This window comes from Diadema antillarum, unplaced genomic scaffold (assembly GCF_040938485.1).
Source record: "Diadema antillarum isolate AM-2024a unplaced genomic scaffold, OU_Dant_1.0 scf00000085, whole genome shotgun sequence".
Classification (NCBI taxonomy): Eukaryota; Metazoa; Echinodermata; class Echinoidea; order Diadematoida; family Diadematidae; genus Diadema; species Diadema antillarum.
The window spans coordinates 238,058-263,955 of NW_027270974.1; the positions used below are offsets into that span (position 1 = coordinate 238,058).

Here is a 25,898-nt window from a genome sequence, read left to right on the forward strand (position 1 = left end):
ATGGGTGCGAGCAAGGACCCAGAGTCGCCTCAGGGGGAGAGCGCGGGAATGACGGCGAGCGCGAAGCATTCGCCGGCAGCGGCGGCGGGCAGCCCCGCCGTTTGCGCCGGCTGCGGGGGCCGGATCACCGACCGCTTCTACCTGCTGGCCGCGGACCGCCAGTGGCACACGCAGTGTCTGCAGTGCTGCGAGTGCAAGCAGCAACTCGACACCGAGCTCTCATGTTTCGCCAAGGAAGGAAATATATACTGCAAGGACGACTACTTAAAGTAAGTTTGGTTCTCGTCATAACTTTCTCTCTCTCTCATTTCCCTCTCTCCCTTTCTTTCATCGCTTCGTTTCAAGACGGTCCTCTCACTTCCTAAATACTCATCCTCAAATAGTTATCCCATAATCCGATGGTGATCATGAGTTACTAATATCTACCTTTTAAATTTGGTGCAATGGATAAGAAGGACGTCTATATCACAATGTCTCTTAGACAATAATCTCCTATATACGTTAGATAGCTTTCTTTTAGCTTTGTGTGGACATACATTGTTTCATTAAAGTGTTCTGGCGGCAATGGGGGTAGCAATGTAGCGAAAGATTCCACATGAAATTGGCTCACCAAAACGAAACCTCAGCAATTTCACGCAGAACATGACCTATACGATGATTAATGGCAGGACCTTGAGCTGATGGAATGCTTCTCAACAAATAGCATGGCTGTGATACCATATCGTTGACGAATGATAGACAAAACTGCTTCCATGATTATTATCTATACCCAGTGACTTCCTTCTGTGGAAAATCCACAGTAGATTTTATACTCAGTACTTGACGTCCTCGTAATCCTACTTTGAAAGGAAAAAGAAAATTCACATAGAAAGAAAGGAAGAAATAACTTTTACTTTTCAATACTCTTGGGGAAACCCATTCCGTCATAGAATGCACCTCTGCATGCTCCTTTTCGGGTTAAACAGAAATAGGAGAAGTCTATGACATCTGATACTATTCTCTGTCATCTTATGCCCTACATGTTGACACTGAGGGTGGGAATGGATGATTTTTAGTTTAAGCGTCTTGTATCGAGGCTAATGTGTCGAGTCGTTGGTCCCTCTGACGAAGAAAAAAATATATGTATACAGCCAGAGGGCAAACTATTGTTCGTATCAAAGATCGTGAAAACGAAAGTGTTGTCATTTCAACAGATTTAGATCATCTTGTTGCTTAGCAACGAGTGATTTTTAAATGCAAGATTATATCAACATGTCCATCCATCATGGAGATTCTTTTAGGGTAAAAAAAAACATAAACAAGCAAAAACATGAACTGTGATCTAACAAACAAAATGATACTGGATAACTTTATAGATCTCATGAGTTCAATAGAGAACACCGGCTTAATGTATAAATAGGACTTTCGTGTGCCCTTTCCAAAGTCCTAAGTTAAGAAGGCATGTTTCTGTCATTTTCATTTCTTGCCAAATAGCTGTGAATGGTTGTACTCGCAATCCTCATTAATCATAGGCAATTTATTCAAATCATCAACAGTTTGGTGATCATTATTTTGCGCTTCTTGTTCTCAACGAATATAATCAAGCTGATACACACAATCATTTTAATGAATTAGATACTCAAGTGTTGATTCATCATTTTGGTTCATAATATCATTCAATTATATGTCATATATATATATATATATATATATATATATATATAATTATGTACTGTTTCATCTTTTCACCCACGATATATTATATACGTTATAAATCAATTAATTACTAAATTTATCTGCCCGTAAGTGCGAAATGTGTTGCGTCTTTTCTGATAGCAGATACTATTTCATTACTTGAAACGGTTTAACATGAGATTTAATCTCATCCCACGCTAATGTATTTCATGATTTCTGCGAATAAGACCTACATTGGAAACTAAAATTAGAAGAGGTCCTCAGGGAGGCCGAACGTGTCCTTCCTAAAAGTCGTCATTAAAAGGTGACAACAACACCACAATAATTTGATGTGACGACAAATGATATATCGTGAGTTGTGTGATGATGTCAGATGACTGACGTAATTTCATTGCAACAATATACTTTTGTCATGAAAAATTGGAAAACTTAAAAGAAATATTGAAAGTGTCTAAGCTCATGTTCGATTTTGACGAAACTGTTGCAAGTTTGCCTGTATGACTTTATAGCGGATCTGCACTGTAATTATCTCCAGTAAAAACTTTGAAATATCTGAATTTTATACTGCATTCGTTCTCTCATGCGATGTACTTAGGTAATTTTGTGACAGCATTTTGTTTTTATCCTTACACTTTATTTTGTAGACGGTATGGAACCAAGAAATGCGCCCGCTGCCAGCTCGGCATCGCGTCGCACGAAATGGTGATGCGCGCACGCGAGCTTGTGTACCACCTGACTTGCTTCAGCTGCGCCGTGTGCAATCGCGAGCTGACCACGGGGGATTACTACGGAATGAGAGACAACCTTGTCTACTGCCAGCTGCATTACGAGGCTCTTTACCTCCCTTCTCCTGAACCCCTCACCTACCATCATCTCCACTCTTCACCCCCGCCCCCATCAATGCACGATCTGTCACCGCCCTACCACAGTCACAGCTGCTCACCCACCCCAGGCGCGTCGCCTCCTACCGGACACCCCTTCTTTCCAAATGGACTCTCCCCAATTCATAAAGGCAGACCACGAAAGAGGAAGGGACCGGACCATCTCATGGGTTTCGCAATGGGTAAGTCTTTACCTCACACATTCACATTAATATTCAATAACGAATTATCACGCTGCTACCAAAAAAATGTTCCGTTCAATTGGGCCATTATGCAAGAGAAAAAAAGGAATTAGTGACATGCAAGCCCCAAACCTGTTTTTCTCTTCTTTCTTTTTTTCCGGGGTAGAAAATGTTATCAACGAGCGAGTAATGAGCGCGTGCGCGATGCCGGCTATACCTCCAGAACTACAAGTATTGTATACAGATAAGAGCCTGCTGGAAAACCGAAGAACGAGAATGATCAGCAAGCATTTAGTCATTCTAAACTATTTTCAGTGCATTGATTTTCTCGAGACTATTTCTTTTTTTTTTTAAATCCATTAACATCCAAATGGTAGAGTGAGGGCGTACAACGTCTATTGTCTTGGATAAAAGAATAAGAAATCAAAGAGAGATTGGAGGGAGAGAGGGAGAGAGAGGGGGGGAGAGAGCGAGGAAAATAATATACGGAAGAAGAAAAAGAAAAGGAATCAAATTAGTTAATTCCTTTCAAGTATGCTGAAAGTGGCTTGGCCCCATTACAGTTGTGAAAGACGTGACCACTTGTATAATTTCAAACTTACTCCACCGAATTTGAATCTTTACGATAAAACAGTTTCATTTTCAATCTCATTTCCCCGCCACTCAAGAACTATTGCCATTGGTTATTATTTTATTATATCTCTTTCTATTCGGTCTCTTTCTTTTTTTACCTTCTAGCACGTACATTTTCGCGTGAAGTAAGGAAAAAAGTACAGGAAATACAGTAAATAAGTGATGATGTATACTGTGTCATAGATTTCAGTGTTTAACATTTACAGATTCAAATCGTGAACGAAGGCGGGAGGTTTTGTTTGAGATGTCTAAGGTACTGGTAATACCAACTCCTGACAGGGCATGGATGACTTGGTTTGCCGGTGAGCGTTCCGACGTATCGCACCCCCCCCCCCCCCCCCCCTTCAGTCTTTTCGATCGAAAGATTATACGATCGATATTTCATGTGGACGTTCTTCTTTTTGTTCGTTCGAGCAAGGAGTAAAAAGGGATGTAGCACATCGATTAGGCATCATTCCTAGTCGATCACGCGCACTAATTCCAGTCCTTCGATTAAGTGTCAATGTGATTGTCGTCAGCTCCAATCACATCAAACTCGCGTTATTTTTCGGCACACGGAGACGCAGCGACACGGACTATTGAATTGATCACGTCGAAGAAACCTAGACGAGGGGAAAAAGGATGTCAGGACTTTGTTCCATTTCTTGGATTTTTTTTTTTCGTTTGATTTCAATTTTGCGTTGTTTTGGTTATTGTGTTTTTGTGTGTAGTGATTGATCAAATCATAATGGTATTATAAGGAAGCACTGATCGATAGTTCGATGTGGACCATCTATCTAAGTGCACGAGTGCGTGCTTATGCAGTGGGATATACAGTCACAACAGTTTAGATACTCTTGGCTCGGATCAAAAAACAAACGTAGCAGGAATGAAAACATTCGCCAAGAATGCCGTCAAGAGAATTTTTTTTACAACTTCACTTCGCATCCGCGGCGAGCTTTTGTGTAGCGCTGCGCGCGCGACCGTGTGCTAATGTGGACGACTTGTGTGCGCTTTCATAAGTTCGTTGTACAGCGGTCGCCTGCACAACCGCAGCGCTCCCCCTTTTACGCGCACGAACAATAAGGAGTGTTTTCTTTTCCCGCCCATATTCATTCACGGGTGAGACTGGGAAAACTCTACTTTTGTGTAACCCATTTCCTTTTCCGTTTTGTTTCAATCCGCCTCAGTCTGTGTCCCGAGAGGAAAGGTGACTCTTTTGCAAAGCCTTACGCGCTATGCTATATTGTATCATCTTTTGTACAGTGGAATTTTTCCCCTGTCACGAGCATGAACACGATATGATAAGTGAAAAAAAGTAGGGCCTATTCCAATATGCATAGCACGGAATCACTTTGCGTAACTTAGTGTGGTGTGAATTACATATACCTTTAGCACGAATATCACATCAGAGGCAACGTGCAAACATGTTTTTCAGTATGAATGTTTTACTGGCGTCAATCTTAGCTCATTAGTTTTGAAGGTGCAATACGATAAAGTGATTCGAATTGAACGGTTTTTTATTTGATATAGGGCGTGTAAGGAAATTGAATGTTGAAACAAAGTAACCCGTACGTAAGCTATGATTGCATAAGACCTCATTTTTGTTAATTTGTGATAATTGCCAGTAGAGCTATATAAGAAGAAATAGAATGATATATGGGATATTTCTTCATAATTTCAATGATATTCCTTGTTGTGTAAAAAGTGAGGTATTATAATACTGGAGAGGTTTTATTTTGCTATATCTGATGATGGACTTTGTTTCTTTGTTTGCGATCAAACCAGTGGCGTATCTAGGGAAAACGGCGCCCGGGGCAAGCACGAAAATTGCGCCCCTAATTTCTGAAAAAGTGTTCAACCCCAACCCCATCCCGGTAGGGACTTTTAAACAAAGTCCACATGATGCTTTTCAAGCACTTAAAAGGGATCCTTTGAGGGTGATTTAAATGTAATGAATTTTGATAGATTTTAGCGAGCGAGCGCAGCGAGCGAGCCGAAATTTTTGTATTTCAGCTTACAAAACATGGAATTCTTGTCATTTTTTGCTTACCAAATCATACAATTCTAATCAAGATATAGTGACGGCCTTATAGATAACGATTTATACCCAAAAACTGAGGACTTTAGAAAATACTCTAAATTAGTGCGCGCGAGTTAGCTGAAATTTGTATATGTCCTCGTCATCATCACGTATTGTTCTTATCTTTTTTTATATATAAATTTTGGCGAGCGAGCGCAGCGAGCGAGCCGAAAATTTTTGTATTTCAGCTTACAAAACATGGAATTCTTGTCATTTTTTGCGTATTAAATCTCACAATTATAGTGACGACCTTATAGATAACGATTTATACCAACAAACTGAGGACTTGAAAAAATTATCTAAATTAGTACGAGCGAGTGAGCCGAAATTTGTATATTTCTGCGTCATCATTACTTTTTTTCTTATCTTTTTTGATTTTTTTTTGCGCCCCCCTCCCCCGTATGTTCGAAACCGTTGGCGTCCTCTTTTGATCCAATCGGCAATCGCTTCAGAACGAATGAAATTGCAGTCGCTGCTCCGTTTAACATTTTTCCTGCTTAATATAAAATGACATGTGTGAACACAATAGACACTGTCATTTTGTCATCATCACGTTTTGTTCTTACCTTCTTTTTTATACAAATTTTGGCGAGCGAGCGCAGCGAGCGAGTCGAAAATTTTTGTATTTCAGCTCACAGAACATGGAATTTTTGTGTGAACACAATAAACATTGTCATTTTGTCCGCGTCATCATCATGTTTGGTTTTTATCTTGTTTGATTTGGTTTTCTCCCCCCCCCCCCCCCCACCATTCTCCCTCCGCCCTTCCGGGCGAGTTTTTTTTTTCCTTCTTCTTCTTCCTTTCTTCATTTCATCATTCTGTCCGCGTCATCGTCACGTTTTGTTGTTATCTTCTCTTTTTTTTATAAAAATTTTGGCGAGCGAGCGCAGCGAGCGAGCCGAAAATTTTTGTATTTCTGCTTACAAATCATGAAACTCTTGTCATTTTTTGCTTATTAAATCTTATAATTCTAATCAAGATATAGCGACGGCCTTATAGATAACGATTTATATCAACAAACTGAGGACTTGAAAAAATACTCTAAGTCAGTACGAGCGAGCCGAAATTTGTATATTTCCGCGTCATCATTACGTTTTGTTCTTATCTTGTTTGATTTGGGTTTTTTGCGCCCCCCCCCCCCCCCATGTTCGAAACCCTTGGCGCCTTCTTTTGATCCAATTGCTGATCGCTTCTGAACGAAAGAAATTGCAGCCGCTGCTCCGTGTAACATTTTGCCTGCTAAATATAAAATGACATGTGTGAACACAATAGACACTGTCATTTTGTCATCATCACGTTTTGTTCTTACCTTCTTTTTTATACAAATTTTGGCGAGCGAGCGCAGCGAGCGAGTCGAAAATTTTTGTATTTCAGCTCACAGAACATGGAATTTTTGTGTGAACACAATAAACATTGTCATTTTGTCCGCGTCATCATGTTTTGTCTTTATCTTGTTTGACTTGGTTTTCTTCCCCCGCCCCCCCCCCCCCTCCCCGCCCCCCACCATTCTCCCTCCGCCCTTCCGGGTGAGTTTTTCTTTTCCTTCTTCTTCTTCTTTTTTTTTTTCTTCTTCTTCTTCTTCGTTTTTTTCTTTTTTTTTCTTCTTCTTCTTCGTTTTTTTTTTTTCGTTTTTTTTTGCGCCCCCAAGGAGTGGCGCCCGGGGCACGTGCCCCCCTTGCCCCCCCTTAGATACGCCACTGGATCAAACTCTTCATTGTGAATACCTTACCGGTCCTAAAGAATTTATCCAGAGTGATTTCTCCCGAGTTGGCGAGTTGTCTTTCATATTAAGTTTTAAACCCCAGTATACAACTCAGCACACTTTTAAAGCAGAGGGTCATTGTTGGTGAGGTACCGTGGAGAATTCAAACCCATGATTCGAACCCTATACATTCCCTGTGTACAGTCAAAGACCTTCTTCCGCTATGTCACTCTGCTCCTACTGTTGCGCAGAGGGGTGTTTCATAAAGCTGTTCGTAAAGTTACGAACAACTTACGAGCCACTGGTGATCAGATCTTGTGCTGAATTATGAAAATTCTGATAAGTAATAGCACATCAGAACTGATCACCAGTCGCTCGTAAGTTGTTCGTAACTTTACGAACAGCGTTATGAAACACCCCCTGCATGGACTGAACATTCTCACCTCTCACACACAATTTTTTTAAAAATACCGGGCAATCCACGCCGCCAATATTCACCAGAAGGTATACTGGACCTGTGAGGAGTTGAGCAGTATACACTGAGTAGAAACACGCAGACGTCCTTTTTAGCTCTCTTTTCATATGCGACAGCAAAAACAAAATAGGTCCGGATCTTTCTGTGAGGACACAATTGGCTCCGACATGGCGTCAGGCTTCCAAATTCTAAACAGGACTAACCTTGACTTTGAAGAAGGTCGCTTAGATGCTCGTCGATAAACAGTGCTTTGGCACAAAAAGGATGGAGGACCAGCCGGCCACATTTTTCCAGCTGTCCCCAGTAGGGCCTACAAGCACAAAATGACAACAATCAAAAATCAAAGAACACACGATTGCTCACACGCACATACACACACACACACACACACACACACACACACACACACACACACACGAACGCACGCACACACACACACACATATGTGTGTATATACATATATACATTGTAAATACACGATATATGCACGCACGCAGTCTGCAAAAAGTAACTAAACAAGGGACGAGTTTCTGTCTTGTTACATTGTCACTTTTATCATGACAAAAAAGTTAAAACGAATATCAACACTGAAACACAATCATATATTCTTGGATTTAAAATATGGCATGACCATCTAGTCCACAATATTGGCATCATCGCGAGAAGTATTGTTATGGGTTTGATAATAATGATAATCAAACTATACTTTCAAATGACCTGAATGTTAACAGACCGAAAGACAGTCATAATCATAGACGTTCATTCCTCCTCACTGGATTTTCATTTCACTTCAACGCCATATTCACATGTTAAGTCACATGTTCACTAAATCAATTTTGTCTTCGTGTTATTCGATCGAAGAGCAAATCCACATCGAAGGCATTGATGTAAATAAAACTATAAAGTATAGGTTTTAGTAGACATATTCAAAAGACGTATATTTTGTTTCATTACAATACGCAGGAGTGAACGCATGTTCACCCTGAAGATCTGGCATTATGCATTATAATTGTCACTACCAGTATTATTGGGCCTATATTATAATTGTTTTGAGGTGGTTCATATCAGAGAGGGCTACGAGAAGAAAGTGTATACCTTATTCAGCAGTGATCGCTTATTTTCTTGTTGTCTTTAAAATCAAGGACAAAAAGAAGACTTGAATGAAATCTGTTTTGTTGTTGTTGTTTGATAGTTCGAAGACAATAAAAACCAATGAGACGGGAAACTTTCAGCTTAGGATAAAGAAAAAAAAATTGCTTGTTCGTCTGTCACTTCTGTCAGATATGTTGTCAGTCAACACCCGGGTCGTAATGTGCCGGGAAAAAACAGATAAGCCTTCTTCAAAACCTTCACAAAATACACACCTCCCTTGTTCTAACACACACATGGACTGATCCAGATGAACAAGCCGAGAGTATGCGATGCGAGCACGGGCTGCGACGGAAGGTGGATTACTACTCTCGGCTAAGCGAGCTCAGCACTCAGTGGGTTAAATCTCGTATGAATGACAGGCACGGTAGAAATGCAAATAGTCCACTTACTCTGAGAGGATTTGAAGATGACTTCACGGTTTGATCTCAGCAAAAACAAACAGAAGATCTCTGCGAGACGCGAGAGGAAATTCTCTCCCCCATTCTGGACTATAGTCGAGGTTTAACCAAAAGCAAAACAAGCTAAAAAGAGCGGAAGGTGGAGAAAAAAAATTGTGGGAGCGTGAACAGTTTCACTAACACCTAATAAAACGTGCGCTCCTGCAAGATCCCGCCCCATAGTTGAGCTAAGGGGGCTTTGTATGCGGAATTCTGAACTGATATCTATCCCTCTCGAATTTGTCCAAATCTATGATGTCTCGCTCTATTCCATACCCACTCCATCCCTTCCTGCACTTCGACGGTGACGGTAATATCCTTGCCGGCGACGCGGCGGGTTGGCCCTACCGCTAAGCCGCTAAAATGTATTTATATACACCGCGTCGAGGCGGGCTTTGCAGCCTTAGCTCTATGACGACCATGAGGAAGTAATCTAATCGCTATTAAAACAAATTCTCGCGCACTAAGACTCGAGATTGGTCAATAAACAAGTATGACCGTGGGTCTTTCCCTGTCAGAAGGGGACAAAAATCACAGAAACGTCATATCAAAAAGGCAATAGAGCACAGTGCATGCAGAGCAAACACACCATTCTCAAAGTTGATTGCACTGTCCCCAGCTATGATTCAATCACTATAAATACATTTATTTGTGCGTTTTTCCCAGAACTTTATCTCTGCAACTTGAAACTTGATATATCAGTGAGATGAGACTACATGATATGTATCGATGATACCAAAGAACTTTATGTTTGTTTCATGTCAATTTTATTGTTAATCGATTCATGCAACGTCGACAAGGCTTGATTCAATTCCTGCCGAAATGATATAAAAAACCACTAATTTTTGTCGTCGTACCTATGATCTGAATAGCCAGAGTCGAGTGATATACAAAGCACAGGAATCGCATCCCTCCCTGCATTCTAACCTTGCTCAAGATGTTTTACCCATAATGCCCCTCGTCATCCAGGTGTGAAAGTGAGTGGAGCCCAGGGTCCTGGCAGTGCCGAATCACAATGACCGTAGCGCCCTCGTCTAGAGGGCGCTACAACACTGAAGAGGCCCTCATAGAAAGGACCTCTAAAATGTTGGTTGCAGTTATATCATTATGAATGTCATTACTTCTCATGTAATTATCATTACCATCATAATCATAATCATTTCCATAGGATAAGATATGATATGGAGAATCTAACTTCATGAAAGCAATTTACTCATACTAAATCAATAATAGGTAAAACGAAGTCGTGGTCAACATGGTCAATGTACGGGTTATATACATGACTTCTTATCTCTTGCACTGACACGACGATGTTCCAACAGAATGTGTGCATTTGTCTTGACAATTACAAAGACTGGAGGAATGATTGAATGAAGTCATTTCCAACAAGTAGCTGCAGATAAAGTAATCATTGAAGGAACTTATGTACGTACACTAATCCCTCTGATGACACGATTAATGTAAATCCTTTGGAGAAATAATCTATAAACAAAGAAGCGAACTCACGTAGAGCATCACAAATATCATCGATTACAGATCATTATGAGCGCCCTCTCTGTGACTTTCTATTTCTGTTTAGAGATTACGCAAGTCAATATCAAACTATATCTGCCCATTGTTCTACCACGGAAGTGTATCATTCACTTCCGTGATTGGTGGAAAGTTTCGTCCAATTAGATCTCTTCGCTATGTTGCCTTGTCCTCTGTGGGATGAGTATTGCACAGCGTGTTGCTTTAAGACGTCGTGTTGTGTTAATTATTTCATAAGAAATAATCAGTATTATGGAAAAAACTCTGTAAACATAAACTCATTTTGAACGGAGACATAAGAAGAGCTGAGTATCTTATAGGGAGATGTATCCCGGTCTAGTGAAATATTTGATTGAGTGTTTTGATAGTCATTTTTTTTTTCAGAGTAAAGGAAGATTGTGGGATAATCAAGGAAATCAAATTTAGTCTTAATGGATATAAGATAGACTAATGTTCCTTAAAGACTTCGCGCGTTTGTTTTGTCGATTTTTTAAGTTGTGTTTTCTTCGGGACCAGTTGTATAAGTATACTTCTAGGATTGTAGTCAACTATGCAAGTGACATACCATTGTACATTAAATTTTGTATTTTACTCTGTCTACCTACTGCAGTCATTGATTAGGCTACAAAAAAAAGTCAACGGATGTTCCAAATAATGTTGGGTTATGTACAAAATCCCACCTGATGCGCCATAAAATCTAGACAGCCGCATTTTGTGGGTTTTTTTTCGATCCAGTCAACACGCATACACGTGCGAGCAATTCCTAAAAAGAAACTTCATCACATTGTGTTTGTAATCAAAACGTCGCATCAAATCTTTGTCAAGTCAAAGGCCTAATTATGAAAGTCGTAGTCTCTCGAAATGAGCTCAGTGTGTTCTTGAAACAGTGCAATGTTGTCAGAGAAGAGTAAGTGTAAGTGAATTTATGACGACAGTGATGACAGATTCCAGTTTCTATATGTCTGTGGTTGGTGCCATACATCCTGGTGGAATATTTGTTGGTCCAAACATGGCGTATCTATCATCTTACAGGAAAGTGTGGAACTTGATTATTCGCGTTCTCTCTCTTTTGGTAAGACTGTAAAGTTATTTTGAAGTCGTGCTTATTCTTTCGTCCTTTGTCCAGATAAATGACGAAGCAAAAGGAGAATGCTGATTGCCGAATTCTGTCCAAATGTCGTTTGACTTGTCAACATTTTCATGACGTGACAGTCGGCCAATCATGACTGAGTCGTCTAGTGCAAGGCCGGCCGAGCAGACGACTGAACGAACGTGCTCGTATACGATACACCCTGCTTGTGCGGGAATACCATCACTGACAATTATCGAATTCGATTCAAATGATGCGGCTGACAAATTAGTTGCACCTAATTGGATGTCAAGTTTTGTCAACGCGCGTCGGGGGACCTAACAATAATTGCTGTGCTCGAAAAATTTATTGACAAATCGTTCGTGCCTATTTTCGAATGCTCGTATACTGCGCATGTAAACCTCCCTCACAAGGTTTCGTGGTCATGCATAGACAAAGGTACTTTATGACTCGGTGACACAAATTTCGTACAGATGTCAAAATATTTGATGTTTATTATTGGTGGCTGATGTGCACTCAGCTTCACGGGCAATGGGCTGCTCTTCTAGAAGTTAACCCACTCTGTCTTGTTGACGTCTACGCTTAAAGGGATTACTGGAAAGCGATATATATGAATACATAATTATATATTAGGTGACATAGTATGTAATGAAAGAAAGAAGCCCCTACTATGAAATTTTGATATGGATTATCATAATGCAACCAACCAATGTAACATGTATAACAGGATACATAACAATGTAATATTTTTAATAAGATGTTATATTAAACCTTTGAAATACACACCAAATTACATTATATCATGAGATTATATTAGTAGGTCCTACCACAAAAACCAAAAGGGATAACTGTTTTCCTCATTCTACTTAAAAAAAGCAATTCTTCTTCCATGTCCAGTATGTACATTTTATCAAAAGCAGTCTACAAACGTTTGTTTTTGTTGGTCCTAACAGCAGTCAGTTTGAGGTTAAAGGACAAGTTCACCTTCATAGACATGTGGGTTGAGTGAATGCAGCAATATTAGTAGAGCACATCATTGAGAGTTTGAGGAAAATCGGACAATCCGTTCAAAAGTTATGAATTTTTGAAGTTTCTGCTCACTCAAGGCTGGATGAGAAGACTACTATAGCTTGTGATGTCACATGAGTACAACGATATAAAGAAAGAATAAAGAAAATTCAACATATTCTCACTTTTCTCACATAACAAAAGAACACTTGACTTCTCTCTTTCAGAAGGCAGGGGAATAATTATTACCCTTAACATTATGTCAGTAACAAGTCAAAGTAATGTGCACTTAATTCAAAAAGTAAAGTTTTGTGAAATTCTCTTTTTATTTTCTTTATATGGTTGTACGCGTATGACATCATACACTAAAGTAGTCTTCTCATCCAGCAGTGACTACGCAGATACTTTAAAAATTCATAAATTTTGAATGGATTGTCCGATTTTCCCCAAACTTTCACTGATGTGTTCTACTAATATTGCTGCATTCACTCAATCCACATGTATATGACGGTGGACTTGTCCTTTAAGGATGGAAAAGAGTTTCGCAGGCACCAGAGGCACCAGACATCGGGTTTTATTCTCACATTTAGGATTGTAGTCTTTTATGTTCTAGAATTCATTTTCTTCCTAAAGTTATGTATTCTGAGAGCATCGTTTTAATAGAAGTCTTCGGTCTCTTTATCTTTTTTTTCTCTCCCGCTCATTTCTTAATTTCACAAACATCAACCTGTGCACAGCTATCGAGTATTGTTATCCCTGGTATCAGTGTTTTCGTACCGTGTCTGTCCTGGAAGCTATACGCGCCTTGTGTGGATGGCAGGCAGGCAGGCACTCGAAACAACGTAGAGCAGTTTGGCTATAAAGCCTTCAGTGTCGGTGGCTGGAACCTGCATGAAACGCCTGTTTCCTCTCACAACAACGCGCTACAAACAGTCAGTCAGTTTTCATTGCGAAGCAGCACTGTTCTCGGCATATGAAAATAAAGGTGACTTAATGGAAAGAATTTAGAATCACCCCTTTCTTCTCTCTCTCTCTCTCCCTCTCTTTCTCTGTAAAACACAGACTAACTCTAGAAAAAAGTTTGGACAAGGGGGAGGTGTATGTAAACATAGCTCTTACAAAAACTGAGGAAAATAGTGAAAGGCAAGAAATAAAAGTACTCAAAAGGTGCCGGACAATAGATTCGTTAACAGAAGGGGAAAACACACAAAAGAAAGCATAAAAATGACCCGAAGCAATTCTCAACTTTTTTTTCTCTCTCTTTTTCACTCACTTTGATTCAAGAGTCATGTCTTAATACCCGTAATACTTGTAAAAGTTGTGTTCTGTGTACACAAAGTCGGGTGGCATGTGGGATTGTAAAAAAGAAAAAGAAAAAAAAAAGAGAGACAGCAAAGAAAAGAAGACTGCGTCAGTGGAAAAGAAAAGATTTTATTCGCTCGGCGATAACGCGTGGTTAATACAATGTGGTTAGGGCTTAAACACTCCCCAATACCGCAGTAGCATTTTGATAGTGTTTTTGTTGTTATTTTTCCTTCTCACCTTAAATAAGGCTCTTTACAGCCCCAAAGTGCAACGATCTTATCAAACGTTCCAGTTTAAAGGTCTGTCAGATGAAATATTCGTATTTTCACGCTACAAATTAAACCTACCCCATGTACACCCAACTGGACGCGATCCCTTGAAATATCTTCATCATTTGGCTTTCAAAATGAAACATTTCCTGCGAGTTTTGAGTAGATTGGCAAAGTGCACTGGATCACATTAAACTGTCCGCATGGAGAATAAGCCTACTTTGTATATTGATTTGAATTGAATTGAAATATTTCATTGCCGTCAACAAAAAGTAAAAGAACAAAATAAGAACGAAATACAATATCATTTTTATTAAATAAAAATAACAGCAAAATATGACATCATAAACCATAGTATGTACAACTTGATATGATTACAGTGGAAATGGAGGAACCCAAAAAGCTTGGCTGTATAGTCATGGACTCCTCATGTATGTTCTGATAGTTGATCAGATTTTTTAAAGAATAGTTTTTTATCATTCTTATCAGTGTTCATTATTACTATTTTGTTATTATCTTTATTATTGTTGTTGTTATTATTACCGTTATCATTATGCCCCAATCAAAAGTTAAATCAATTTGTAACACTTTGCTACTTCAGACTTTTTGCTGGAAATCCGACAAAACGTGATTGCTTCATTTTTTTTGAAGTATTCCTATCCACTGGTCGATTCGCTTGGAGCAGAACTACCTGATGTTAACTCTATATGTATGTATACATGCAGAAGTTTTACTTTATTTTTACTTTGAACGACAATGGGATAGCAATAATTACCGGTAGATATGCTCGAAAAAAAAATTGTTTAGGAATGTGTTTGAAACCAAACTTGCATTTACAATAAATATATGAGCTCCATTTGGTGTGGTTGAATGTCAGGGTATGGCTATATATAAGTAAGTCTGAATGCGGTGGATCCTGTATTACCTTTAACTTCGGTGCCGTGATAAGAGCATGTTTACACACATCACTGTGAGTTGTTAAGTTCCGCTATTATCGCTGCTCAGTCGCCTATGAATGAACAAATTTTGGCGGTGAAAAAAAAAGATTCATTTCAAATTTTTCTCTCCTCTGATGCATTCGAGGTGTCAAAAATCACATTGACAGCTAGCTCACATGTGATCGGCTGCGCACATTCGACTTACTCTTGTTTTCACAGCCCCTCGTGTTTTCTTCAAACTTTATCTAAATATTGCCCTGGTTTTGTCGTTGCCCATTCTAAATTCTCATCATAAACGGACGCTTGCATATCGACTGAATGCGCTCTGCGTATATACTACGACACGTGCTTAAAAGTTTTGTTTCAACAGTTTTAAACATGGTTCCATTGGTTGCTAATGACGAAAACAGTACCCTAGCCTGCACGTAGCAAACTTATCATTTTTTTTTACAAGGATAACAATGTTTTCCTTTATAGAGTCAACACAAAGAAGAACATTCAAAGAGACATTCTACGGAATATACTCGGTAAAAGAGATCTGAATGTCTAAATTACACGATTCTGTTTAGATTCTGGTCTCTATATTATGGTATATCAATATTGATGAATTATCGTGATATATTATTATTGCCCAGCATAAACACACTAATGCACATACTGCACGCGAAAAGCATTATATCTTACATCTTTCTCCTCCTATTATATACTATTGCAAGAATCTACTTTTTTGTGAGAGGCAAACCTGAGCTAAATTCCCATTGAGGCCGTCAGCCCAGTCAAGCCATGCTTTATACTGACGGTCTCCTGCTTCATGGTTGAATCAAATCAGCCTTTGTGTGATGTATGCAACCATAAAATTATGTTTCATGATATTACTGGAGTATCACTTAAGATTTCTTTTCTTTTTCTTCTTCGTAATTTAGTCATGTTTTGTTTAATATTCTTTACAGCAGAGTAATTCTATATTGTTTTGACGTCATTAATTCATTAATCCATTTCCATTTAAAAACATAACATACAACAATCAAAATACGATTGCCTCGGTACAATTTATCCATTTTGAATGGAGGGATCATAGAAAGCACACAAGAGGTTTGTTAGAACTGATTCCCTACAAACAATCACTATATTTTAACTGAGAAAATAATTAGACAAATTCAAATGATAAAACAAAGATGACAGATACAAAGAAAAGAGAAGAAAAGGGGCAGAGGCGGAAACAATGCATACTTTATACATTCAGTTTCAGGTACATTTCATCAAAAATACATCTTTTTTTATAAAGCCTTTTAAATTGATTTGAGAAGCAAAACTAAAGGCGAACAGACAAACAAACACACACACACACACACACACACACACACACACACACACACACACACACACATGACACATACATGCAATCCAAAGAGTATAAACAGCTTGTGGTAAGTGTTTTGTCGTTATAGCTCGTGTACAGCGACATGTTTCGGATTAATGTCGTCTAAGAAAATGGGGTGGGGTAGTGACAACAGAGAAGAAAAAAAGGGTCCCAGAAAGAACCGTCAACCAAATTACAACTCAGTAGGAAACACAGACATATATTGGGTAATTGCTACATGGCGAAATCCAAAAACAAAGCTCGCGGAAGAACAGGAAGAAAAGAAAAAAAAAAGAAGGGAAGAAATGGCGACATCCGGAGAGTCGACAACAAATGGTTTTGATTTTAGATTCAGCTCCGATTGTCATTACGATTAATCGTCCCGTGTTCGTCTTCCGTACGAGCAGAGATTATGTGGCTTAAAGGGGAAGACTTCCCAGCTGCAGGGGTGCAAAATGTGCATGCAGGCAGGTTAAAAAAAAATTAGAGGAAAGAGAGAAATTGCGTCGCTATAAATCCTATTCTGGTGGTAGGTTGAAAAAATTGTACTGGAGGACGCACTTTCAGTATAGTTAAATCGTATTCTGGTATTTATAGTAGATCAGAATATTTTCAAGGTATTTAGAACCTAATGCATCTGCTTTGATACAAAGTCACACATGGCCTTTTCTTTCACTTTCTACTCAAACAGTGGAACCGTCATCGACTATTTGGACGAAAGTGTACTTGACATGATGCTATTTGAGGTTTAGTTCTTTTTCCAAAACTTTTAATGAAAGAGACCATTAAAGGAACCGAGGGCCCGTGAAGAACATGTCAGAGCACATTAAACATATCGCTTTCTGCACTGGACAGTGCATGCATATACCGTGCAGGTATACTGGAAAGACAAAACTACAAGGTAACAAGTCACAAGAATGAATTTTGTTAGGGATTTGGTCAAAGAAGATTAAACATCAGAATGGAACCGAAAAAGCGAAATATTCTATAGAAGAGGACAGTCTATAATACATCAGTCTTTTACTGCTTATATGATGTATTCGAGTAAGTTGACATGTGTTCGCATTCGTGTTAACTGTGTCAAGCTAGCTCTAGCTTTCCCATTTGTAACCTTGATGTAAGATGCGGATTTCCCCCCTTTCACTTCCACTACACACAACTACGTCATCACAAGTTTGGACTTGAATATTTTCGATATAATTTTTTTTTTCAAATCACATGACCTTCATATAAAGTTAGATAAACCTGAATGACTGACTAAACATGAACATAAAGTGAAGAATTCATACAAACCCGTACGTTTCTTTAGATATACCAACCAGGAAAGGATGTGCTGGAATTTCTCTGCCACTCGAACAACGGAATAATGGTATATAATCAAAGGTACTCAAGAGTGTAGTGCCAGCAAACGAGCCAGCGTAGATAACTATTCCAACACAATAACCATTCCCGTGACCACACATGTTCTGCACATGGTTATAAAACCGCGCTTGATTTGCTGCTAAAAAATGACTGACGTATATGTTTCACGATCAGAATGCATTTCATTGTCTTGTTTGTGTCTTCGACGTACAAAAGAGCGGGCTGAAATTGCTCGTCTGAGTCAATTTGTTTTTGATTGCGTTGTTTTTGGAAACAAGAGAATGTGAAAACAAGAATGTAACGACAGTAAAATAGCTTATTGGTACCCCGAGGACCTGTTCTCGCTAGGGACAAGAATTAGGGACAAGAATTAAATATACTTGAGAGAAATTCCAAAATGAACGCGCGTGCACGTTTGCCGATAAAATCAGTTTTTGAGTTGTTTGATCCAGATTGATAAAGATAGCATTTTTGCTCACAAATTTGACATTGTCCCTTTGTGACATTCCGATATTCATGTCACGTAAGATATATGTGAACCTTTACCTTACTTCGTCAAGCCTTCCAGTAAAGTTAATGTATCCGTCTTTAGGGGCGGATCCAGAATTCCGTAAAGGGAGGCGCTTTTACAAAATTAAAGGGGGCGCCCCCTCCTTTTTTTTCTTTTTATTTCTTTTGTTTAAAAAAAAAAGAGGGGCGCGCCCGGTGCGCCCTCTCTGGATCCGCTACTGTGTCTTCCATCAGCAGTGTAATGATCAAAACAAGAAACTCATTTCAAATAAATAGATAAATGAATGAAGACAAAGAAACTCACATGTACTATTTCATAAGTCATCACTTTTTATTTCAGATCACGCATAGACAGTTTTTATCGACCTTAGATACCTGACAATAATATGAAAAGAAACAGCTTTAAGATTTCACGTCAGTGATTCATGGTAACAGAGGGGAACTTAGTATTTTATTATTCGCGTTGTGCTGGTCACTTTCATACCTCTTACGTTGAGTAGAATTGGAAAAGAGGTATAAAGAATTTCATAATTGCAATTTCTACGTGACCTAGGCTGTGATATTGGCAGTGCTGTCTCCCCGTTGTGTGCGCAAACTTAAGCTGAAGCAGCGGAACTTTTTTTTTTTCTTTCTTTGTAATAATATACGCACCTATATTATGCATTAACGTGTGGCACCCGAAGTATACTGGGTTCAAGATTAACGACAGTACTTCGGAATGGCACGAACTGTCTCGGTGATGTTTCGATGGCTGTCTGCCTGTATGGCTCCCCCTGGCTCTCCCGTCTCATTCCTTTCTTACCTTGAGAGAACGAAATGATTTATATCATTTTCCATTTTTGCCGCTAGATTATTCGGAACACTTCAGCCTTCATTGTCCCACTTCAGACTCTCAACAGGGCATAAATTATCCCCGGGACTTTCAAGTTTTAATCCTTGGTACTTTTCATACTACCTTATTTCTTATTTTGTTCATGCTTTCCTCCCTCTCTCGATCTCTACCTCTTCACCAAGTTACCTCTGAGAGCTGAAAAGGGACAAGAATAAAAAGGACGGAAGGGGGTTCCAAACTTTGTAAACTTTCGGATGTTTCGAGCACTTTGGACAAAGAAAAAAAAATATTTCTTCTCTCTCCCTGTCTCTCCCTCCTCTCTCTTCCTACACACTCAACTTGCCTTTCCGCCTTCAAGAAAGTTTGTTTACAAAACTGAAGAGTTATGATCGCTCGGGCATGTCACACTTGCTGACAGTTGGTGTACACTACAGTCCGGCGCTCTTGAAGACAGTGTCAATATTTGGCGATATTGCTTTTAGGGAGCGCGAAGAGCAGACGAGTCGCCTACGGGCAGCGGGATGAGATGCACTGGTCGACGGGTGCGAGTTGAAGAGGGGCCGAGTTGTTACCGGACGCAGTATCTCCAGCTTCCTGGCTGGGTGCTGAATTTTCGGATGCATAGTACGGTGCACGAGTATACTACGCAAAGCCATTGCAAATCAATAAGACACCATTTTGGCTTAAATTAAACGAGATATCTCGTTACCTTGTCCACTGTATTCTGTTTTTGCCGACGAAATAAGACAAGACAAACATGACTAGTGCTAGTGGCAGCTTTGCATTCATTGCGCCATCACAGCTTTCGGAAGTCAATGACTGCGAGTTTGATTCTGACTACAAAAACAACAACAATAATGTTCAGACATGGTGAGCGACTTGAATTCAAATTCAAGAATATCATTGCAGACATGGTCGTAAACGTGACATGTCGTTATAACTTTGTAAAAAAAAAAGACGTCCTTATTTGGCATAGTTCTATCGGATTGTTGGATTCAATTATAGAATGGAAATTTTATTGTACGACAACTCAACATGCTGAGGCCCATGGTTTAAGAGACGTTTACAACGGTTTTTTGTATAGACACGAGTATTGGCATAGCGATGTAAAATGCCAAAACCAAAATCACGAACAAATTAATCATGTCGTTACTCTACAATGATAACTTGACTCTCTTGCCATGCGAGAAAAAAAAAAACAGAATACGACAAAACCGATCGAGAACCTGTAACGAATTGACTAGACAGAGTCGTATGGGGAGATGGAAATCTTCAGGGGCTGGGCCTGGGGAAGCCATCGCCGAAAAGTCAACGAAAATGCAGCGCCGGCGATTCGACTTGGATGTCACGTTTTATGAGGTCATTACCACTCACTTTTTTACGAGTTTTAGTGGAGGGTTGGAAATGGAGTGAAAGTGGGTGTCGAACCTGAGAAATCACCTTTCGCCGTCATTCCCCTCCCTGACTCCGTCAGCAGGGGTCGCACTCGGTATTTTGTTTTCAATCTTCGACGATTAGGAGCGACATATATATTGCTCTGCGCTCGAACTCTGGGGGAATTGTAGAAAGATGCGTCAACGGAGCAGGCAGTTTGACTTGACCTACCAAATGTACACATATCTTGAGATGCGAATTCATATATATATATATATATATATATATATATATATATATATATATATATATACATATATATTATATATATATATCATATATATATTATATATATATATATATATATATATATATATATATATATATATAATATGTATATCATTATATATATATATATATATACGGGTGGCTATGGTTAATGATGCATGTAGGTCTACTGTATGTACAAAGAGAGAGAGAGAAAGACAGACAGAAAGACAGACAAACAAACAAACAGAAAATCAGTTTGGGTTTGATTGCCAATGAAAAAAAAAAAAACTACCTTAATTCTGTTTGAGTTCCATCACTTTTGAGAGAGGGGGGTGGGATTGAGGATTTTCACATGTCAGTTTGATCGCTAAGGCGTGATGTGCTGGCCTTCTTTTTAGCACAAGTATAAAAATCAAAGTGATATGAAAAAAAAAAATAGAATGATTTATGCGATGCTGCTTCATTTGAAGAAATGTCAACATTGAATTTATCCAATATTACCGATTGCCCCCTCGGGAAGAACCAGTACTGCCGCGGAGTTTAGGAGAGTAACACATAAAGACAAACGGAGAGTATAGGGACGTGAGTACTAAAGAACATTGGAGAGACAGATCGAAGGCCCTTATATGTTTTATAAATTATATCTATATGTATGAATGTATACATTCACACTTACGAGAGAGAGCGGGTAGGCAGACACAAAAGGAAAGAAGAAAGTTTGATAGAAGAGACTGACAGTAATCCAAAGAATACATCGACAGAGAGGACAGAGGGACGAGAGAGAGAAAAAAAAAAGAAAAAGAGAGGGAAAGAAGGAGGAAGAGAGAAGAGGGGAGAGAGAGGGAAAGAGGTGGGGCTGTGTTGTCTTTTCTTTCATGATTAAGTGCCCGATGCTCTTGCGGCGTGAACTTTCAGCAACTTTTTGTACCTCTCGATCCTCAATCATTTTCGGGCTGATGTTTGGAATTACCCATGGCATGAAATATGGGTCTGATGAAACCCTGATAGGTGAAACATCTTAGCTCTCCAGCTAGCGGAACGTCTGAAACTCGCTCATATTTTGCATGAACTCAAACAATATCGCCGTCCATATTTCATGAAAATATGTACAACCGTTTCCTGTTGCTATATTTTTCTTTGCATGGACATTTTGAAAAAAACAGCGACACCCGTTTCAAGAAAAAAAAGCCCTACTGTTTGGAACACCAGAGCTTCTGTAGCGGTCGACCCTCAAATATTTTTCCTTTTGTGTAGGCCCTATGGTTTGTTACATCTGTGCTTAAACGACGGGTTCACCATAAAGGCGTTATTTACCATTTGCAAATGAAACAAAAACACAACTTTAGTGCTTCAAAATAGTTCTAAAAGGTGAGTCAGGGATAAAAACAACCAATGTAAAAGTTTGAATCAGCATAGTCAATATTAAGCATTGTTGAATATACAAAATGTGAACAATAGTTGTGATGAAAATGTTTCCAGACTAGATCGTCTGCAGTTATGGCTTAGTTAGAAAAATGGTGATATCTCCTTACATTTCAGGCTATATTGCGAAATTTTATTACGGTATAAAGGATGTTTTGTGATACAACTGACCAACATAAATGTGATAACTCGAACATTTCTAAATCACTGCTCCCAATGGTAAACCAATATCTTTCACATAGACCCTTCATCAGTAACAAGTCGAGGGAATGTGTACTTGAAAAAAAAATAAATTTGTTGGAATTCCCTATAAATTTTCTCTTTCTTATTTGGGAGTGCAAGAAGAGTACATCTAATCAATGATATAAGAGGGAAGATTCACCCAATATATTGAGCTAATGCAGCAATATTAGTAGAACACATCAGTGAAACTATAAATGGGGATGTTGTATGTTCAAGAAATAATGATTCAATGAAAGGAGGTAACGACGGACAGCGACGGACAGCTAGTCTTTCTACAAACTTAGGCCCGAAAACCTGCAACACATGGGCAACTTTAAAGGTCCTGTTTACCATTGAAAGTGATTTTAAAAATGTTCAAGATATGACTGTTGATGCATGTTTTATGTGTAGGTCAGTTGTATCACAAAATATCCTACCATATAAGATTTTCGCAATAAAGCCTATAATATAAGGAGATGTCACTATTTTTCTCATCAAACCATAACTGCAGACGGTTTAGTCTGGAAACATTTTTATTATAACTACTGTTCACATTTGTATATTTAACAATACTTAACATCGATTATACTGGTTCAAATTTTTACGCTGGTTGTTTCTATCTCTAACTCACATTTACAAACTATTTTGAAGCACTAATGCTAGGTTTTTGTTTCATCTGCAAATGGTAAGTTATGCCTTTAAAGGCAGCGACCTCTGCCACAACAATGGTTATACACTGAAAAGGCAACACAGGGTAAAAAGTATCACATTATCTATTATTATCAGTATTGTTATCAGTAATAGTATTGTTGTTGTTATTATTATCATTTATTATTATTATCATCGTCATCATCATCATTATCGTCAGCAATATTGATTAATATCATAATCATTGTCATCATTGTCAAATTTTGATTTTACACTTTGCAAAAGAAAATACATGTACTCCTTTAAGCATTTATAGCTCTTCGGCGCAGAACATGGGGTCGCGTACTCAGAAGCGAGTTTATGGCCTCGTTGAGGAGTGGCGTAACTTAGGAGTTTGGAAACCATGGTACACGTTCTGGGTCTGAATAATAAAAATGAGTGGTATCATAAGTCGTAAAAATATAGAGAGGCGTGCCAGACGTTACGATAGAGTAAGGAAGATTAGTATGAGGGTGTATGGAAGTACGACAGATCTCTAGCAAACTGCAATGGCGTCCATATATCAAAATGTTTCGGTGTCAGCATCATCCCATGATATCTTGATTCTTAAAGAGAAAATTTGGAGGGGAGGGAGAGTCGAACGTTGTTCTTTTACTCGTTTTCAACTTTTTCTGTGGCCCCCAAACGATGGGATCAACTTTTACCAGCACCAGTTCTCCCGGTACTCTTAATTTGAGTTATGCCCCATCAATCATACGATTGGCCTCTTTCGTGCACAGGACACGGATCGCCATGGCAACGGGACACTGGAGGTAGTGGTGATGAGATGCAAGCAGTACACGATCCACTGCTTCCAGGGTAAAGATTCTGTGAAGTTTTTGGACCGAATGATATTTAGAGAGAGGCGTGTTGAATTTCTGAACAGAAGCACTTTTCTATCCGAACTTACACAGAAATGTTGACTTTGCCGAATATACCACACAATGACCGAAATCAGGGGCACAGGAACGTCATAACAAAACAAGACAGCTATCTGCGTATTGGCCTACCCCGCGAGGATAAACATCTCGCTGTTACTGTTGCAGGAGAATGGTCTATATTCCAATTCCCGTCAAAGTCACAGTAGTGTTCTAAAGATGGCTTTCATATTTTATGAAAAGCGTACATTCCTTCCATTTCTTACTGACGTGTTTTGTTGAGGGCAATATTATTCCCTTGCCTTTTGAAAGAGGTGAGCAAAGTTTGTTGTTGTTGTTGTTGTTGTGTTTGTTATGCCAGAAAAAGAAAATGTTATGAAAGTTTTCTCTATTTTCTCTATATCCTTGTCAATGTACGACATTGCAAATTGTTATAGTTTTTCTCTATATACAGCAATGGCTGTACCGAAACTTTGATTCATAACTTTTGATCAGATTGTTTAATTTTCCCTCCAGTTCATTGTTGCATTCTACTAATGTTTATGTATTCTGTCAATCATTAAACATTTGGGTTTCATCCTCCATTAAGTGAGGGTTTGGATGACGAGTGGTCCAGAGGGCACGACCATCCAGGAGAGCTGTGGTCACGAAAGTTCCTCTTGAGAGATACCATCACAACCCCATTTACATAAATTAACGTAGTTCGTGCAAATATAGTTAGGAAAAAGCGAATAGCTGTAGCTCTCAGGATTGAGCTCAATGCGTATAGATGGGGACCATCATCTACAATACCAGATACAACACTAACACGCGATTAAAAACAGTCATTTTTCTACTTCAACTAAAACCACTTAAGCCAGGCCAAATCAATATTATTGAACTTGAAAATCATTCCTAATCATAGGAAAGTCTAGGCGAGTTTGAGCGAGTAAATTGTTGCGTCTATCCATCACGATTTCCAACAATCTAAATTTGTAGCATCTCGGTCATAATCAACTTGTATTGGGCCACCACTTAGCTCAAAGTCGCCATATTTGGGCTCGCGCCGAAAACTCACTGTAAGCCATTGCGCGCGACTCGATCATGTTTCCAATCAATGCCGACTCTCGTCATTTATTACCCCGATCGAGAACTTTCCTGTTTATTTGATTTCTCCTTATCTACCATAGCTATCAACAAATTCTCGGCCTCCGCTTCGCCCCGTTCCTGTCACATTTACTGCCTCCGAGAAGAGAGATGTGGCGCGGGTATATCGGCTCGAACCATCAGCAAGCCCGATCGCTGGAGCGGAATGTTCGCCAACACATTAAAGCGGGCGTAAAAACACATAAAGCGAGGGGACGTCTATAATCAGAATATGTTGCATTATGTGGACAGTATTTAGTTTTGATTACATCCAACGATTTGCATAAAAACATACGTGCAAATACAGAGTATTGTTGTGATTGTAGGCAGCGCTCCGTGCAGTCAAGCGCACTCCAGCTCGGGAAAAGAAATAAAATACCAAAGCTAAACTTGAACATTGTTGGATTGAAAGAGAACAATAATTTGTGATACATGTGTTTCTACCTACTTTCTACTTTTTTTCTCCACGTATAGCCTATAATCAGACCAAGGAGGTACTGGGCGAGCCTGGTAGGCCT

At 39.1% G+C, this 25,898-nt stretch overlaps 1 protein-coding gene across 1 annotated transcript; it reads left to right on the forward strand.

The window, feature by feature from the left end:
• On the forward strand, positions 1-25,576 carry LOC139717892 (protein apterous-like). The gene is made up of 6 exons (XM_071629379.1): positions 1-269; positions 2,319-2,737; positions 9,009-9,093; positions 10,168-10,288; positions 24,118-24,196; positions 25,425-25,576. The coding sequence occupies exons 1-6, from the start codon at positions 1-3 to the stop codon at positions 25,574-25,576; spliced, it is 1,125 nt and encodes a 374-aa protein (XP_071485480.1).
• Positions 25,577-25,898: the final 322 nt, after the last annotated feature.